We start from the raw sequence: 18,245 nt of genomic DNA on the forward strand, positions 1-18,245 counted from the left end.
TTAATACTCTCATTAATACTCTCATTAACACTCTCATTAATACTCTCATTAACACTCTCATTAATACTCTCATTAACATTCATTAATACTCTCAGAACACTCATTAACACTCTCATTAATACTCTCATTAACATTCATTAATACTCTCAGAACACTCATTAACACTCTCATTAACACTCTCATTAATACTCTCAATAACACTCATTAACACTCTCATTAATACTCTCATTAACATTCATTAATACTCTCAGAACACTCATTAACACTCTCATTAACACTCTCATTAATACTCTCATTAACACTCTCATTAACACTCTCATTAATACTCTCATTAACACTCTCATTAATACTCTCATTAACATTCATTAATACTCTCAGAACACTCATTAACACTCTCATTAACACTCTCATTAATACTCCCATTAATACTCTCATTAACACTCTAATTAACACTCTCATTAACACTCTCATTAACACTCTCATTAATACTCTCATTAACACTCTCATTAACACTCTCATTAATACTCTCATTAACATTCATTAATACTCTCATTAATACCCATTATCACTCCTATTAATACTCTTTACTAGACACTCATTAACACTCATTAATCCTTTTTCCTACACTCTCATTAACACTCATTAATTCTCTCATAGAAAACATGAAAACTCCTATTGATATTCTCTTGAAACTTTAATAATACTTTTCAGATTGAAACTTTTCTTCATTGCTCTCTGTAATGAGCGGAGTGTGTTTTTACCGGCTACGGATTTCAGCCAACAGATTCCCCTGAGCTCTTTCAAAAACCACACTTCTACTGTTCACTCTGCATTTACACAATATGTGTGTGTGTGTGTGTGTGTGTGTATGTGTGTGTGTGTGTGTGTGTGTGTGTGTGTGTGTGTGTATGTGTGTGTGTGAGACCTAGTCCGTCTTAGGTGTTGATTGAAAAACACATATGTGCTCGACTGGACACAGGAAGTGTGAGTCCTATTTGTTGTCCCTGTCATAGTAGGTGAAAGTAATGCAATTAATTACCCATAATTCCCCACTGCAGGCCCACAGTGTGTGTTGAACACTGATTTGAGCCGCATCCTAAATGGGGTCGGAGGTCACTCATGCTGTAGAGTCTATAAGGGTAAAGGTATATAAAGTACTCCAGTTAGCATTGGTGTTGGTCGTCCATCCCCTCGGCTGTGTCCCACTCACACAGCCCTATAGAATGGAAGAGAGGAAGGGAAAGTCATTCAAGGGCATTATCTGCATCCTCAAGGTCATATACTGTTCTGTTTTTCTTGATACAGCGGCTACATTTTCCATCGCTCGTTTGTGTCCCATTCCACAAAGTCAGGTTATAGAGGGCACAAAACAAGCTCATGGAGGAAGGGAGCGAGGATCAAGGGTGCTAGCGGCTCTGCTGCCGTCCTCTCTCGCCACATCTGGGATTTATGGTTACTTGGCTGAAGGGGTCGTTTAGGGGTCATATGAAGAACTCCTTTCGGCTGTCCCTGAGCTCCGGTTGAGCCCGCGGGTCCTTCTGTTTGGGCTGATGGGAACGCTCACGTCGGACACGCAGCAGGAAGCGCATCATCGCCCCCACGATGCACAGCATGACCAACAGCAATGCTGATATCAAACCTACACACACAGGAAGACAGGAAGTGAGAAGGTGATGGGATACAGAGACAGGAAGTGACAGGATGATGGGATACAGAGACAGGAAGTGAAAGAATGATGGAATTCAGAGACAGGATGTGACAGGATGATGGGATACAGAAACAGTAAGTAAAAGGATTATGGGTTCACCTCCGATCACGGCCGAGTCACTCGGCTCCGAGTTTTCCAGACGTTCTCTTTCTCGCTTCTCTCCGTCCATGTGGTCTGACAGAAGGAAAAGAAAGCAACTGATATTACTGTGCTACTGCTTCTCAAAACCACGCCCACATTCCTTTATATGGTCTTTAAACCACATCCACTCAGGAGTTAAAAGATCTTACTATCCTCAGTGCAACAATACAACTACACAAGATAAAACCTAAGCCCCGCCCACTCCGGTGTCCCGGTGTGCAGTTACCTGGCGGTGAGTGGGAGTGGGATCTATCAGCCAGCTTTCCACAGTTGGACTCCACCAGATTCCCGAGCACGCTGACCAATGAGCTGCCTCGGTTTAAAATGGCCGCCTTTAAAGGAGCGAGGTGATTAAACTGGACCGACGAGAGGCAGCCAATGAAACCTCTCGATCCCGCCTGGAGCACCTCCTCATCCACGCCCACTCGACCTGAGGCCCACAGAAATGCACTGCAGTAACAGACATAATAACCTGAAATTATCGCTCTAGGTGTGTGCGTGTTCCTACTGGTGACTTTGCCGAGTGTCAGAGAGCGGATCATGTTTAACTCTCGGTCGGTGGAGAGGCCAAACTTCTGACTCACTTCCTTATCCACCTGAGGAGAGAGGACGAGGATGAAGGAAGCATTCATAACCTTCTTAAACATCAATAATGTGTGTCAACAGCGAAGGCAGCACTGGTACCTGGACATACATGTCTCTGCCCTCTCGGTGGAGCTGGACTCGATGCAGTTGCCCGTTAGCCAGGCTGTGCTGGGTGGCCATGAACACATCCGTCTCCTTCTCCTGCTTCAGTTTATACCAAATCTGCAAACTCCCTGAGAGACACCCGAGAGAAACAAGTCAGAAAGCACACCAACTCTGCTCCAATTCCACTAAATATAACATCTGCTTCACAACACAACACAACTCTCCCTCTATCCATCTACAGGACTGCTGATGTTTAGCTAACCTTCAAATACCTTCTATACACATCTCTAACTTTCACCACGCTTCACTAACTTCCATCAAACCCCTGTAACCTTCACTAACCTGACTAACTAACTTGTTCTCCGACGATCATCATGCACGAGTTGCCGAGAGGTTTAGACATTTTTGGGGGTGGGTCTCGTCAAAGGTATTACTGATATCATTTTTGCTGTTGGTTCTGACTTGCTGTTCAGGATGAAATCGCAGACGTGACGCACGTGGTGTGATCAATAACGTTCCATAACCTTTTCCAAACTTCTATATTTATCAGTAACCTTCACTTATCTTCAACAAACATTTTTTAAACTTAATTAACTTCCACTCACCTTCTAAAACTCTCACTAACCTCCACCTATCTTCTCTCATCTTCACTAAACTCCACCAACCTTCTATTACCTTGTAGAACCATCAGTCATTTTAAATATATACTCTCTAATTATATAAATAAATATAACAAATCTAAGAATAAAGCAGTGTAGTTAGCATGTTAGCCAGTGGATAGTTAACATGTAAGTATATGTACCATTATGAGCCAGGATGATGGCCATGTACTGCTGCTGGTACGTGGTGACGGTCATCAGCATGGCAGGAGTTTTGGTGGTGAGGAAGCGAAAGGCTACGTTCTCCCGAGACCTGCTGCTCTGAGCGACGATGGCTGACGATTGACGGCTGGCGTTACGCATCACCGAGAACGGCTCCTGGAATGCGTAGGTCACAGACGTGCCACTCTCAAAGGACACGGAAACTTCTAGAGATGATAAGAAGAGCGGGAAGGTGAAAAAAGAGTCGGGTAGAACAAGGCACACGAACAACACTAACTCGAGTGAGAACATGAGAGCGTGCACGAGATAGAAAACCTGAGCAAGAACATCAGAGAGAACCCAAAAGAGAACATCATAGAGAACCTTAAAGAGCACCTGCAAGTAAAAACCCGAGCAAAAACATGAGAGAACAAGAGAAAGAGAACCTAAAAGAAAATATCAGAGAACATGAGATAGAAAACAAAAGACAGACTATGAGACAGAATCATGAGTACCTTAGAGAGAGAGAGAACCAGAGAGAACCTTCGAGAGATTAAACCTCAGAGACATCAGAGAGAACCTTAAAAAGAGAACATGAGACAGAATCCAAGACCGAGCACATGAGCGAGAACCTCAGAAAGAGAATGTAATGAGAGAGAATCCAAGAAAGAGAACATGAGAGATAGAACCTGAGTGAAAAAAAAAAGGGAGAGAACCCAACTAAAAATCCAAGATATAACCTGAGGTAGAACATGAGAGAGAACCTGAGAGAGTGAATCCGAGAGAGAACCTGAGGGGGGACCTTAGAGAAAGAACCTGAGAGAGTTCACACCAGTTCAATTTTGTGAAATCGTTTAGTTTTTCCTTTTTTTTTTTTGCTTCACTTCCTGCCATCAGGCTGCTAATGAAAGGGAAAGTAAAGTGGCGGTGTATAAAGCCGCAGAGACAGAAGTTTAAATGTATGCTAAATTATTAGCAGGCTGAGGACTGAGCCGCCGAGCTGCTTCACACATGGATGGGTTTGTTCGCTCATTACATCCAGAGAAACTGTAAAAAAAATAAATAAATAAAAAGGCACAAAAAGTGAGGAAAAAAATCCCCCTGCCCTCAGGAGGAAGAAAGAAAGGAACATAAAGAAGAGAAGAAATAATTAGGGGGGGGGGTGACTAGCGCAGCGACCCGATATAGCACCGAATTCACTCTGAGAGCGGCGGGAAAGCAGCGCGATGGACAGCAAGACTCCGTCAAGACAAGCTGGGGCGCGACCTGCTGCGGGAAACTCTCCCGCCGCTGACGGATAACGCTAACAGACACCTCATTAAAGAGAAAGAAGTAACCGAAGGGAGTGCGAGAGAAAGAGAGAGAGAGAGAGAGAAACAAAAAGAAACAGAGAGATAAATGACAGGCCAGTAATTTTTTCATCGGTTCTCCTCCAGCACGTTGATCACACTTTTACAGCCTACTTCATGTCGCTTGTCACACTTTGAGTTATTGTGAATAATTGTACGCTCAACACACACACACACACACACACACACACACACACAGATATGAGAGAGATGTGAGAGGGACGTGTTCTATACATTAAGACACATTTCATGAAGGCTTTTATATGAGTATTTGATGTTTTCATTTAGGAATGTAAAGCACAGCCGATGTGACTCAAAACTCGAAGCTTTAATCACCCACGTCCTGTCTCACATCAAGTCACGTCATGTCATGTCACAATACTGGGTAACTACTGACTGTAGATTAGTAGCAGGGCGCAAATTCTTTTACAATAACTATCCCTGTGCCCTGGAAATAGATTGTACCCTACATAGTGGCATCAGGTCTCATACCCTACGTAGTGTCATTAGGTCTCGTACACTTCATAATAACATTAGGTTCTGCTCTACATAGTGGCATTAGGTCTCAAACTCTACGTAGTGGCATTAGGTCTCAAACTCTAAGTAGTGGCATTAGGTCTCAAACTCTAAGTAGTGGCATTAGGTCTCAAACACTACGTAGTGGCATTAGGTTTCAAACTCTACGTAGTGGCATTAGGTCTCAAACACAACATAGTGGCATAAGGTCTCAAACACTACGTAGTGGCATTAGGTCTCAAACCCTACGTAGTGGCATTAGGTTTCAAACTCTACGTAGTGGCATCAGGTCTCAAACACTACGTAGTGGCATTAGGTCTCAAACCCTACGTAGTGGCATTAGGTTTCAAACTCTACGTAGTGGCATTAGGTCTCAAACACTACGTAGTGGCATAAGGGCTCAAACCCTACGTAGTGGCATTAGGTTTCAAACTCTACCTAGTGGCATTAGGTTTTAAACACTACGTAGTGGCATTAGGTCTCAAGCCCTACGTAGTAGCATTAGGTCTCAAACCCTACGTAGTGGCATTAGGTCTCAAACCCTACGTAGTGGCGTTAGGTCTCAAACCCTACGTAGTGGCATTAGGTTTCAAACTCTACCTAGTGGCATTAGGTTTTAAACACTACGTAGTGGCATTAGGTCTCAAGCCCTACGTAGTAGCATTAGGTCTCAAACCCTACGTAGTGGCATTAGGTCTCAAACCCTACGTAGTGGCGTTAGGTCTCAAACCCTACGTAGTGGCATTAGGTCTCAAACCCTACGTAGTGGCATTAGGTCTCAAACCCTACGTAGTGGCATTAAGTTTCCAACTGTACGTAGTGGCATTAGGTCTCAAACCCTACGTAGTGGCATTAGATCTCAAACACTACGTAGTGGCATTAGGTCGTACCCTACGTAGTGGATTTTAGTCTCATACCCTACATGGAGGCATTAGGTCCTACTCTAAGTAGTGGCATTAGGTCTGAAACCCTACGTAGTGGCATTAGGTCTCGTCCCCTATATAGTGGCATTAGGTATTACCATGCTGCCACTTTGGGCCCCTCGAGCAGGACCCTTAACCCTCTGTGCTCCAACGGTTCTATTTCATGACTGACCCTGTGCTCTGACCCCGGTCTTTAAACATCTTTGGTATATGCGAAGAAAGAATTTAAATGTGCTGTAAAAGTACATGACATGTATAAATCACCTTTCTTTCTTTACTTTCTAGTAAACATATATAATGAACAAGAAGCAGTTCCAAAGGTCATTAACATGAGAGCAACCGGTGTGTGGTGTCTCACCGGTCTGACAGTGAGTTCCTCCGTAGGCCGAGAGTGTACAGTCACACACGTATCCGCTGTTCCGCTCGATGCACCGCCCCCGGTTGTGGCACAGACGGGTGTTGCCGGTGCAGTGACCTGGACACCCTCCGCTTACCCCCGGGGTCATTTTGGCGCGTTCCTCCAGGTCAAGAGTCACACCGTTGACAGTCAGTGCTCGGATGCATCCCAGAAACCCCTTCTGCCTTGAGGCAGTTCCTCCTGTCGGGGGTAACAGGACCATATGTGAATAATTCAGGACAGAAGTTTTGCATCACAAAAAGGTGTGGTCTGGTGTCCCCTTTATAAAAAAATAAGTTTGACTTCTTGTCTAAAAAAATGCATGTCCTACCAATAAACAGCTGTCCGTTGAGCTGCAGACGGGCGTGGCTGTCAGGCGGAGCTTCCAAGAAGCGCAAAGGGAGCTGGTCCACCTGTAACGACGCCTCTTTCACGTTGCGCTCGGCTCGGACGTGGTGCCACTGCTTGTCATTCAGAGGGACGTGAGACTTCACTGTCAGGACCAGAGGACCGTTTCCAACATTGAACGAGAACATCACTGTTGATGAGGCTGAGAGGGCGAGGCCAAAAACAAGAAACAGTTGGTGTTGTTCCAACTTGGGAAATTTTTGTTATTCCAACTCCACACTCCTCTAACGATCTAGCCAAACTTGACCTCAAGACTCGAGACTTTTTATACTTTTAAACACCAAATTTGTTATAAAATAGAATTCCAATGTCGAACATTAGGAACAATATGGATGGAGGGGAATGTTCTGGAAAATGTTATCATTTCAGGAGATCTTGGCTCATATCCCATCATTCATCAATATACTATCATCTAACTATCTAAAATTAAGCGCCAGTTGTGTTCTGTGTTATTAATGACACTTGCATGCAGTGGAAATAGTTGTTCTGTCAGGAAGATGAAGTATCAGTGTGCTGGATTGCTAAAGTAAAAAGATCTGCACTGGATGATAAAGCACCACACAAGAAGACGCTAATAAACCTTTATATTGTCTTTATCAATGTGCTCCTACCACTCAGCTCCAGCCGGATGAAATCACGGACTCCCAAGTTCTCCAGGAAGACTCCAGAAGGTGCTGTGGTCTTGAAGTGAAAGGAGATGTCGACGCTGAGCTCAGCCTGCAGCGTGGGGAAGTGCAAGGATGACGACTCCTGATAGAAAGACACGGCGTTCCACAAAAACCCTACAAATAAAGTAAAGCTGTAAGGGTTACTCTGAACATGTTGTGTATTCCAACTGAAGTACAGAAAACAGTTTTTAAAAAAGATGGTGGAAAAACAAATGAGGCAAGAATTGACACCAGAGGGCGTGCTGAACTGGCTGTTTTCAGAAAAGCACCAAAGCTATGTCTATGAAAGTGCTTCCAATCTAGCAACAAATTTAACCCAATGATGATAACATTTATTGATAATGATAAATTTGGTGCTTGGCCCCTTAGCTAGATTTATTTTGTATTTATTTGATATTTATCACTACAGAAGTGTCTCACTGTCTCCACGGCACTGTAGAGATCCGACTTGGTAAACGGCTTCTGAGCCACTTCGGTTCGTGTCTCCAACCACCATCTCAGTGACGGGAAGATGTTCTTTGTAGGACAGCATTCCTGTATCGTTTTCCCTGAAAACAACACACTTTGTCGATGTCGATCAAAGCTGAATTCCTAATTATAATATCTTATTATGGATTAACGGCAAGATCATTGAGGACTGGATTAATAGCTAGCTAGAGTAATATGACTTTAGACAGCATTTTGTGACTTTGTGGCTAGCTTGAGTTAATAAATGAATTGATAGAATCGCACCAAGAGCTCCGGTCTGCGTCGCAGTTGCAGAAGTGATTCATATCAATGCAGTTTTCAGCCAAACTGCAGGAACATTGCTGAACTCCGGGCAGTAACCCCGCCCAGTAAGTCCGTTTTTCTCCTGCTCTGTCCTTCCACCACGATAACGGAGTGCCATCTGAGGTAACACAGCACAACAGGTACTTCAGTGACCTTCAAATATTCCAGTATCTTATTAGTACTGTTTTCCAGTCCCCAGTTCCTGTCATCCTTTTTCACTCCCATTATGCGGTGTAACTGAATATGACCAGTGAACCATGAGACTACTACGGTTTACCCCAGGTGTTGAAGAGGCGGGACTTCCTGCAGCGGTACATCACTTCCTGTTGGCAGTGTTGTGCTCGGTCGAGCAGGGTTGTGAGCTGCTGCAGTGATGCGCTATAGTTCAGTTTCATGACGTGTGGCTTCTGAAAACTTGAACCCTGGATGCTCACTGGCTTTGAGCTGTTATGACCAATTACCATCCACACCTTCTCCTCTGAACACACACAGTCAATCCATCAAGGGTCAAGATTATATCTGTTGTGTATGTGTGTGCTTTTGTGTGTGTGTGTGTGTGTGTGTGTACTCACCACTCATGTTGCAAAAAACGACGGTGTGCGTGAGCGGTCCACTGCCGTCCGGGTCGATGGAGAAAAATCCGGAGGAGCTTCCTGCCACTCTGTGTGCTTCACAAGACATTTCGAAGATAGCTGAAACAACACAAACACAAGTGGAATCGGATCACAACTGGTGGTGTTGCCCCTGTCAATTTAGAAATAAACACTCTGCACTGATGTAACTGTATTATTCTGTAGTGAAATGTGTATATTACAGTAACTCACAGTTGTGGCATGTCGCTCCAGTGTATCCTGTACCAGAGCAGTCACAGCTGAAGGAGCTCCAGGATTGAGAACATTTACCACCATGCTCACAGTAATTGGGCAGACACCTGCAGCAAACACACATCGATACTGTGTGAAATACAAAACTCATTATTACACAATTAAAGATTTTTAAAGAAGATCCTCAGATCACTCATTCCATCGCTCAGTATCATCCCTGGAGAGGTCACCCTGACTCTGCAGTGGCTTTACATTATCTCTTGCAAAATCTTTATCTCCCCTTGGTAAATCTTATTCCGTGGATTTTTTAAACCCCTCCCTTGCTGCAGCAGCTACTGCTTCAGGCCTTATAAAACCTGCCTTCATCAACTTGTCAGCTTCCTTCACCACCATGTATTGGAGTCTTAGACATTTCAGCATAATTGGTGCCATTGCACTTTCTGCTACAGTGTCCACTAGCTGCCACAATGATTAAGGATTTGAGGTCCATACAGACTCTAAGATTAGCTCCTACTACAGAATCTGATATATTCTCCCAAGGAAACAGAGAAGGTTCTCCTGCATTTACCAGAAACATATGACCACTGTCCTGCATGACAAATCCTATTTGTATGATGGTTATCGCTTTTTACCTAAACTAAAGCCTCAAATCTGACAGACTTATGGGCCAAGGTACCCTGCCTGACCTGTGACCCAATGTACACTGACCTAATTGTGGCAAAAGGTACACTGACCTAACTATGGCCCAAGGTATGCTGCCAGACATGGGGCCTGAAGTATCCTGACTGACCAATGACCAAAAGTCTTCTGACTTGTAGCCCAAGGTTCTCTAAGTGACCAGTGACACAATTTACCCTGACTGACCTGTAGCCCAAAGTACTCTAAGGGACATATGGCACAAGATCAAGGCCCTTAACCCTCCCCTGCTCAGTTGTAAGTCACTCTGGATAAGGGCATCTGCCAAATGCCATAAATCTCTTTTAAACTAAACTAACTGTGGCTTTTAAATCTGACAGGCCTTACTGACCTGTGGCTAAAGGTAAACCAACCTAACTGTGGCTCAGGGTAAACTGCCATACATTGGACCTAAGTACCCTGACTGAACACTGAACCCAAGTTATCTGACCTGTAGCCCAATGTACTCTAAGGGACCTGTGGTGTAAGGTACCATAACTGACATGTAGCCCAAGGCACTCAAAGTTACCTATGTCCCAACGTTCCTTCGAACATGAGCACTGAATTTTTCAAGCATCACTATTAAGCCAGTAGAAGGTACATGATTGCTCAATAGATTCTCTAAGATGGATAAATACCCAAACTATTTTCCATATAACAGCAATCAGACAAGTTCTTTCTGTTAAAGTGAACCATCTTGTCCATGAGGAAAACTCTGTGTTGTGTGTATCCTACTCTTCTGTGAGCTCCAAAGAAGGCTAGCAACTCCACAAATCAGGATGTCGGGTACCAAATCATGTGCTATGAGTCTTTGTAAAGTCTTGTGTCAAGTTCATATCCTTCAATCTTACACACTGTCTTACTAAATTTGATATTAGAATAATAACCATTGAGCCCCAGACAGTGAAAGGAGATGACTACAATAGCAATACGCCAAGTGTGCAAAGTGATATTTGCACCTTCATCAAGGTCCATTAATTCCATCTGCAATTGGTGAACTCAAGGGGTGAACCCGCACAGTGGGGACTCCACATTTCTGTTTCAGATTTTTTGAGCCCTAGTAATCCTATTCTAGGCAGGGAAGCCTTACTTTAACTTTCAAGGGAGTCTTTTTGTTCTTTCCCCTTAGATCTCCTCAGATCTTCTCACCTTAGATCTTGATCATAGAGTTTATATGGATTATGAATGACCTTTAGCTCTGTCCCCAAGACCCTTTCAGTATTGCAGGTCCTCTCTTGATAAATCAATAAATATCTCTGAACAAACAACATTCATAAAAAACACACACACGGGCCGGAGTCCGAGGAATCCGAGTCCATTGGGTGTTAGCCAAGACACCATTGATCCACCTGACTGAGCCAAAACACTCTAGCTGGGCAAGAAAAAGAAGCCTATCTAAGCTAAGCTATGTTAGGCTAATCCATGTTAGCTCTTCATCAATAATGCACAGAAGGAAGTGGAAGGAAGTTTCATTCTGTAATCAATGTTCTTTGATGGTGGTAGGTAATATATCCAGTGGAGATAAAAATCTAAGTAGCTCAGGTTGCATGAATGAACCAAACATTCATTTAGCATTCCGGCATCATTAAATATTCAATACTTCTTTAAATATGTTTTAATATTTCCTGCTAGCACACAAGAAACAGCTGGTCTATGCTAAGTCATCAGTCCAATGTTAATTACGATAGTTAAAAGAAGTAATGGTGCTTGTGTGTGTATAAGTGTGGTTACTATATTGCTAGCTTTGTTAGCTAGTGTGGAATTTGTAAAATGCAGTTTGTAAAGTAGAGGACAGAGGTACAGGAGGAGGACGGCAGCCTTTTAGGGATTTCTTATCGGTCAGCAGTAGGTGCTCGATCATGACACTGTGCAGTGGCAGGATTTTAAATATTGTTTGACAAGGTCAGAAGGTCGCACATGTACCAAGTAGAGTACAGTACATTCAATCCTAAAATAACACTTCATCATTTTAAACAGTGGCAGGAGCCCAGCGCAGGGCAACATGGCCGCCGGGCCAGTGGGGGTTCGCCCCTGTGCAGGGCAGGAGAATTAGCCTGAGTGATAAATGAGCGTGGGCACTGGAGCCGTCCATTAGGACAAAAACGGACAGAGTTTACTCTCAGTCTCTTTCCTTCTTCCTCTCACTCTCTGCTCGATTTTCTATCCACTCCATTTCTCTCCATTTGTCTCTCCTTCTCCACTTCATTCTCTTTCCTGCTGACTCTGTGTTTATCTTCCTTTACCTCCCTCAGTCTGCCTCCAATGCTAGTAACACAAAAGTAACACAAACACTAGCGTTATAGTCAACATGCTAACAACATGCTATCTATCTATCTATCTATCTATCTATCTATCTATCTATCTATCTATCTATCTATCTATCTATCTATCTATCTATCTATCTATCTATCTATCTATCTATCTATCTATCTATCTATCTATCCTTTCTCTCTGCATTGTTGCCCCTCCTTCTCTCTCTGTTCGTGATGAAGTGATAGTCTCCATCCTTTCCAATCAGTTTGCTGCTGTTTGCTGCATGAGGGAGTGCACGACGACACACACACACACACACACACACACACACACACACACACACACACACACACGCATAAGTAAGAGTAAGTAGCACTTAGCGGAGTGCTATTTCTCCAAACAATGCCTGTAATCTCCACTCTCCCTGGCTAATCATCTACTCCAGTCTCTCAGAGGCGTGAAGGCTGTGGCCTCGGCCCTGAACCTCACACACTCCTCTACAAAAACACACACACACACACACACACACACACTCACACACACACACACACACACACACACACACACACACGCACGATGGGCCAGTCATCTGTGTTTAGTATGCACCAGTTGTGCTGCTACGCTTACAAATCCTTTAGAACGACACGAAAGATAATCATGAACTACAGATTCAACAACGCACAATCCATCCAAATCACATGGTTCAGGCAGTGTTCTATTCCTGCGCTAGTGTACTACTGACTCGTTTACTCTGACACTAGTTCACTACTGACTCGTTTACTCTGACGCTAGTTCACTACTGACTCGTTTACTCTGACGCTAGTTCACTACTGACTCGTTTACTCTGACACTAGTTCACTACTGACTCGTTTACTCTGACGCTAGTTCACTACTGACTCGTTTACTCTGACGCTAGCTCACTACTGACTCGTTTACTCTGACGCTAGTTCACTACTGAATCGTTTACTCTGACGCTAGTTCACTACTGACTCGTTTACTCTGACGCTAGTTCACTACTGACTCGTTTACTCTGACGCTAGTTCACTACTGACTCGTTTACTCTGACGCTAGTTCACTACTGACTCGTTTACTCTGACGCTAGTTCACTACTGACTCGTTTACTCTGACGCTAGTTCACTACTGACTCGTTTACTCTGATGCTAGTTTACTACTGACTCGTTTACTCTGACGCTAGTTCACTACTGACTCGTTAACTCTGACGCTAGTTTACTACTGACTCGTTTACTCTGACGCTAGTTCGCTACTGACTCGTTTACTCTGATGCTAGTTTGCTACTGACACGTTTACTCTGACGCTAGTTCGCTACTGACTCGTTTACTCTGACACTAGTTCACTACTGACTCGTTTACTCTGATGCTAGTTTACTACTGACTCGTTCACTCTGACGCTAGCTCACTACTGACTCGTTAACCCTGACGCTAGTTTACTACTGACTCGTTTACTCTGACGCTAGTTCACTACTGACTCGTTTACTCTGATGCTAGTTTGCTACTGACACGTTTACTCTGACGCTAGTTCACTACTGACTCGTTTACTCTGATGCTAGTTTGCTACTGACACGTTTACTCTGACGCTAGTTCACTACTGACTCGTTTACTCTGACGCTAGTTCACTACTGACTCGTTTACTCTGACGCTAGTTCACTACTGACTCGTTTACTCTGATGCTAGTTTACTACTGACTCGTTTACTCTGACGCTAGTTTGCTACTGGTTCATTTACTTTAACGCTAGCGTACTAATGAAAAGTACCGATACAAGAAGTGAACTAGCATTACAGTTGAAGAATTTGCATTACTGTTGGTGAACAAGCACTAAAGAAAACTACCTAGGATTACAGGACGTGAACTAGCATTACAGGAAGTAAAATAGCAATACAAGAAGTAAACTAGTGTTACAGTAAGTGAACTAGTAGTTAACTAGCATAACAGAAAGTGAAATAATATTACAGAAAGTGATCTAGCGTTACAGGAGGTTGTTTGTTTGAGCACTAGCATTACCTGTCCTGTATGCCACAGGTGTCGATTTGGATCTCGCTGTAATTACCCAGAAGGCTTTGCTGCACACGGTACAAGTCGACAGGACGGTTGTTAAGGACGATGGCGCGCATGCAGCCCTGATAAGCCAGCGTGGGGTTCTGACAGCCCTGATTGGCTGCTGATGTTGGGCATCCTAAGGAGAAACAGGAAGTCATTTAAAAGATGATACAAATCACATGACATTAGTAATGAGAGATAAAGGAAGGGGCGGGGCTTCCACTGGGCAGGAAAACTGAGCCCTTACGCATGAGTCTCTGTGATGTCATGCTGAAGAGCGTTGCGATTCCTGCACATACACACACACACACACACACACACACACACACACACATACCGCCGATCATGACGGTGGTCCCGGGTCGCATCTCATGTCCGAGGCTGATGCTGGACGGAGACCCATCGTCCACGGAGACAGAAGCCTGGAGTGCGTCAATCATAAGTGAGACAGCGTGCCAGAGTCCGTCGCTCAGGCTGCGGCCTGCACGAGGACACAGTTAGCAATCTGTCACACACACACACACACACACACACACACACACACACCACTGACCCACGGTGATCTCTGAGCTCTGTAGTGCTAAGTGCTGGTGTGTGAGCTTCAGCTGTGTGTCAGTTAGCATCAGCACAAGCGTCTCTGCCCCCTGCTGTCCGAGCCACATAAGCATGGCGTCCCTGTTCCACGTACGGAACTGGAAGCTCATGCTCCACCCGGATGTCTCCGCCCCTGTCTCCGCCCCTGTCTCCGCCAACACATCCAGTGGAATCTGCAGGAAGCTGCTGCTGGAGCTCAGGAACGTCGCCGAGACTGAGGGAGGCTCTGAGCAGGAAAAGGTCACTTTACCCTGAAACACACACACACACACACACACACACACACACACACACACACACACACACACATACATACACACACACATACACACACACAGTGTGTTCCTTATAGAGTGTACTATAAAAATCTTTTTTTTTTTTTTTTTTTTTTTTTATATCAGTGAAACGTATGTATGTGTGAGCGAGGTGCAAAAGTTTGTGCGCCTTCAGACGTTCCAGAACTGCATCTAAACTCTTCTGCATACTCTGATCTATTTGGTGTCGTCACACTTCTCTTGAACTACCAAAAGACCCCCAAAAAACCTTGAGATGCAAACCTGTGACAGCAGTTTCCACAGTTTGGAAGATGTGGAAGATCTCCTGCTATAGAGCTCCAACCCTATTGAACACGAATGAATGTGAGAATAAGAGAACGAGTGCGAGAGAACGAGAGTGAAAGAAGGAGAGAATGAGATGAATAAAGCCTTTCTGGCTGAATGAATCTTCACAAAATCTAATGGACCATCTCCCCAGAAGAGTGGAGCTCATTATAACAGCAAACGGGGACCAAAAAATGAAAAACAGAAATCGCTGCTTTCTCCTGGGAGCGTTTTGATCGTCTCCGAGTGGGAAAATATTTCTGTATGATCCGTCTGTTCTCTCTCTCGGATTCACCTCCTTTCTCTAATTGGAGTTTAAACCCCTAAAAGAGTAGCGAGAGAAACTAAACGATCTCGCGTCTGCGTCTGAGTGCAGTCTGGCTCACCGTCCCTGCAACATCAGATTAAAGGCGGCTCTTATCAGACACCATGTTGCGAACACTCGTCTGGATTGCGAGATCTGGGTTCAGAGCGCGATTTCCCCTCCACAGGGAGCAGAACAGAAACGGAAAAACCTTTACACATGTAAAACCTCTTACCACGCTGTAGATCTGTGGTTTCTTGCGCTTGGCCAGGTCGATGATGTTCACGCCGTTGTAGTACAGGTTCTCCATGCAGCCCTGGAAGTTCTTGCGCAGGAACGTTCCCGGTTTTCCAGGCAAAGGAACGCCACCGATGCTGAGCTTTGTGAAACCAAGACAAGACACGAACAAAACGTTCATGAATGCACGAGGATTTTGTTGGCTCCACCCACTTTATTCCAGCCTACAGCACTTTGTTGAATCATGCTAACAGATAGCTAGCAGCTCACAAGGTCTTGTGTGAAGAACTAACGAACTTATCTACATTGGGACAAAATCCGAACAAACCAAACGCTTACTTCGTAGTCGATCTCGAGCGAGTCGGCCGCTCCCCCGGAGCGCAGGTGGCGTGTGGTACGGTCCACAGTGAAGTTGATCTGCTTGTTGAAGCGCTCGATCAGAACCGAATGCCAGTGCTGATCGTCCAGGAGACTCCCCAGAGACACGGAGACCTCGGAGCTACTGGGGTGAACTTTAGCGTCGTCTACGGAAAAAGAGAGAGAGAACGGTAAAGAAGAGCATACACTGCATTCCGGGCCTTCACTCGACCTCTGAAACCCAAAACCTGTTCCAGCATGACAATGCACAAAGCTAGCTCCATGAAGATCTGCTTTCCATGTGTTGGAAGATGTCACCTCACTTTACTAACACCCTTGTGGCTGAATGAGATATTACACAAATCTCCACAACTTCTAGTGGAACATCTAGAGTAAACTCCAAGCAGGATTGCGTCCGCTCTCTCTCTCTCAGATTTCTAGTGCTTCCCATCCAACTCTTCATCTTCCTGTACTGCTAACGTTTCCGTAGTAACCATTCGACAGCTGCTGGTATAGAAAATAAATCGACACCTTCTTTCTGACCAATCAGAATGCAGGATTCAGGCGCGTTGAGCGTAAGGGTGTACTGTAATACGTGACTGCGTGTGTGGAGTTCTCGTGACCTTGTGTGACCTCTGCTGTTAAAGTGTGATGGAGGTGTGTTAAAAGGTTTGAAGAGCATAAAATGAGAGGTTTCACAGCTGCTGGGGGAGGAGCGAGAGAACGAGAGCAAGAGAACGAATGCGGGACAATGAGTGGGAAAAAACGAGAGAGAGAGAGAGAGAGAGAGAGAGAGAGGGAGAGAGAGAACGAGTGCGCGAGAGCGAATGCAAGAATAAGTGAGCGAATGAGAGCGAGAAAACGAGTGCCAGAAAGCGAATGAGGAAAACAAAAAATATAATATGTATAAAATGTACATATTTAAATATTATTTTTATTAAATATTAAACTTGAATAAAATTTAAATGTAATTTTTTATTAAATTAATAATTAATTTATTCATTTTTAAATCTAATATCAGATCTAAAGTATTTGTGTGTGAATTGAGTCGAGTGACTGTTTCATGTTGGTAAATAGAGTGTTCTGTTTAAAAAGAGCTTGAGATCTTTGGAGTGGACATGGTGGAAGGAGAAGCTCAAGACTCTGGAGCTCTTGGTTCTCACCCAGGTTGACGTGTAAGGTCAGACGTCCGCTCTGAAGCTCCAGCGTGATGTAATCTCCTCTCTGACCCTCACCGTGGACCAACACGCCGTCCCATCTCACGCTTTTAAACTGCAGAGAGATCACGTCCTTCACTGTGCTCGTGGACTTCTGGTTGAAGCGGTACAGCAGTGCGCTTCTGCCGTCGAAATCAGCCACGTCCGACTCTGAGGAACCAAAGACAAGCCCAGTTTTTTACCTCCTTAAGGAAGGAATCTGATCTAAACAACAAGTTTCTTGTAATCAGAAACTAAAAATATAAATCTCTATCCATACTGCAGATCAGGTTTCAGGTCTGTACAGAACTTTGGAGAACCCTATGAAGAACACTATATAGCGTCTGATAGAGAACCCTACAGAAAACTCTATGAAGAACACAATATAGAGCTTGATAAAGAAACCTATGGAAAACACTATAATGAGCTTGATAGAGAACCCTTTGGAGAACAGAATAAAAAGCTTGGTAGAGAACCCTATAGAGAACACTATATAGCATCTGATAGAGAACCATATAGACAATGATATGGACAACCCTACAGAGAACCCTGTACAGAGCCTGAGAGAGAAAACAATAGAGAACCATTTAAAGAACCTTAAGAAGGTTATAGAGAACCCTATTAGAAACCTGAGAGAGAACTCTATAAGGAACCTTACAGAGAACCCTTTAGAGAACCTAATGGAGAACCCTATAGAAAACCTTACAAAGAACCATATAGAGAACCTTACAGAGAACCCTTTAGAGAACCTTACAGAGAACCAGAGAGCAGCACTGTCTC

At 44.1% G+C, this 18,245-nt stretch overlaps 1 protein-coding gene across 2 annotated transcripts in view; it reads right to left on the reverse strand.

Moving 5' to 3' along the window:
- Nucleotides 1–678: 678 nt before the first annotated feature.
- The window catches only part of cntnap5b (contactin associated protein family member 5b), a 26,902-nt gene continuing 9,335 nt past the window's right edge, over nucleotides 679–18,245 (reverse strand). For both annotated transcript variants that reach the window (XM_083551167.1, XM_083551168.1), the window contains exons 3-22: nucleotides 17,433–17,636; nucleotides 16,252–16,436; nucleotides 15,911–16,054; nucleotides 14,732–15,023; nucleotides 14,516–14,659; nucleotides 14,143–14,314; nucleotides 9,196–9,302; nucleotides 8,944–9,063; nucleotides 8,649–8,849; nucleotides 8,333–8,489; nucleotides 8,021–8,148; nucleotides 7,544–7,714; nucleotides 6,856–7,074; nucleotides 6,486–6,725; nucleotides 3,342–3,566; nucleotides 2,534–2,667; nucleotides 2,358–2,445; nucleotides 2,076–2,279; nucleotides 1,808–1,882; nucleotides 679–1,639 (exon numbers count right to left, since the gene is read on the reverse strand). In XM_083551167.1, the coding sequence (XP_083407293.1) occupies nucleotides 1,482–1,639; nucleotides 1,808–1,882; nucleotides 2,076–2,279; nucleotides 2,358–2,445; nucleotides 2,534–2,667; nucleotides 3,342–3,566; nucleotides 6,486–6,725; nucleotides 6,856–7,074; nucleotides 7,544–7,714; nucleotides 8,021–8,148; nucleotides 8,333–8,489; nucleotides 8,649–8,849; nucleotides 8,944–9,063; nucleotides 9,196–9,302; nucleotides 14,143–14,314; nucleotides 14,516–14,659; nucleotides 14,732–15,023; nucleotides 15,911–16,054; nucleotides 16,252–16,436; nucleotides 17,433–17,636 (3,368 nt within the window). In that variant the 3' untranslated portion in view covers nucleotides 679–1,481. The remainder of the gene's footprint in view (nucleotides 1,640–1,807; nucleotides 1,883–2,075; nucleotides 2,280–2,357; nucleotides 2,446–2,533; nucleotides 2,668–3,341; nucleotides 3,567–6,485; nucleotides 6,726–6,855; nucleotides 7,075–7,543; nucleotides 7,715–8,020; nucleotides 8,149–8,332; nucleotides 8,490–8,648; nucleotides 8,850–8,943; nucleotides 9,064–9,195; nucleotides 9,303–14,142; nucleotides 14,315–14,515; nucleotides 14,660–14,731; nucleotides 15,024–15,910; nucleotides 16,055–16,251; nucleotides 16,437–17,432; nucleotides 17,637–18,245) is intronic.

This window comes from Silurus aristotelis, assembly GCF_946808225.1.
Source record: "Silurus aristotelis genome assembly, chromosome: 9".
Taxonomy (NCBI): Eukaryota; Metazoa; Chordata; class Actinopteri; order Siluriformes; family Siluridae; genus Silurus; species Silurus aristotelis.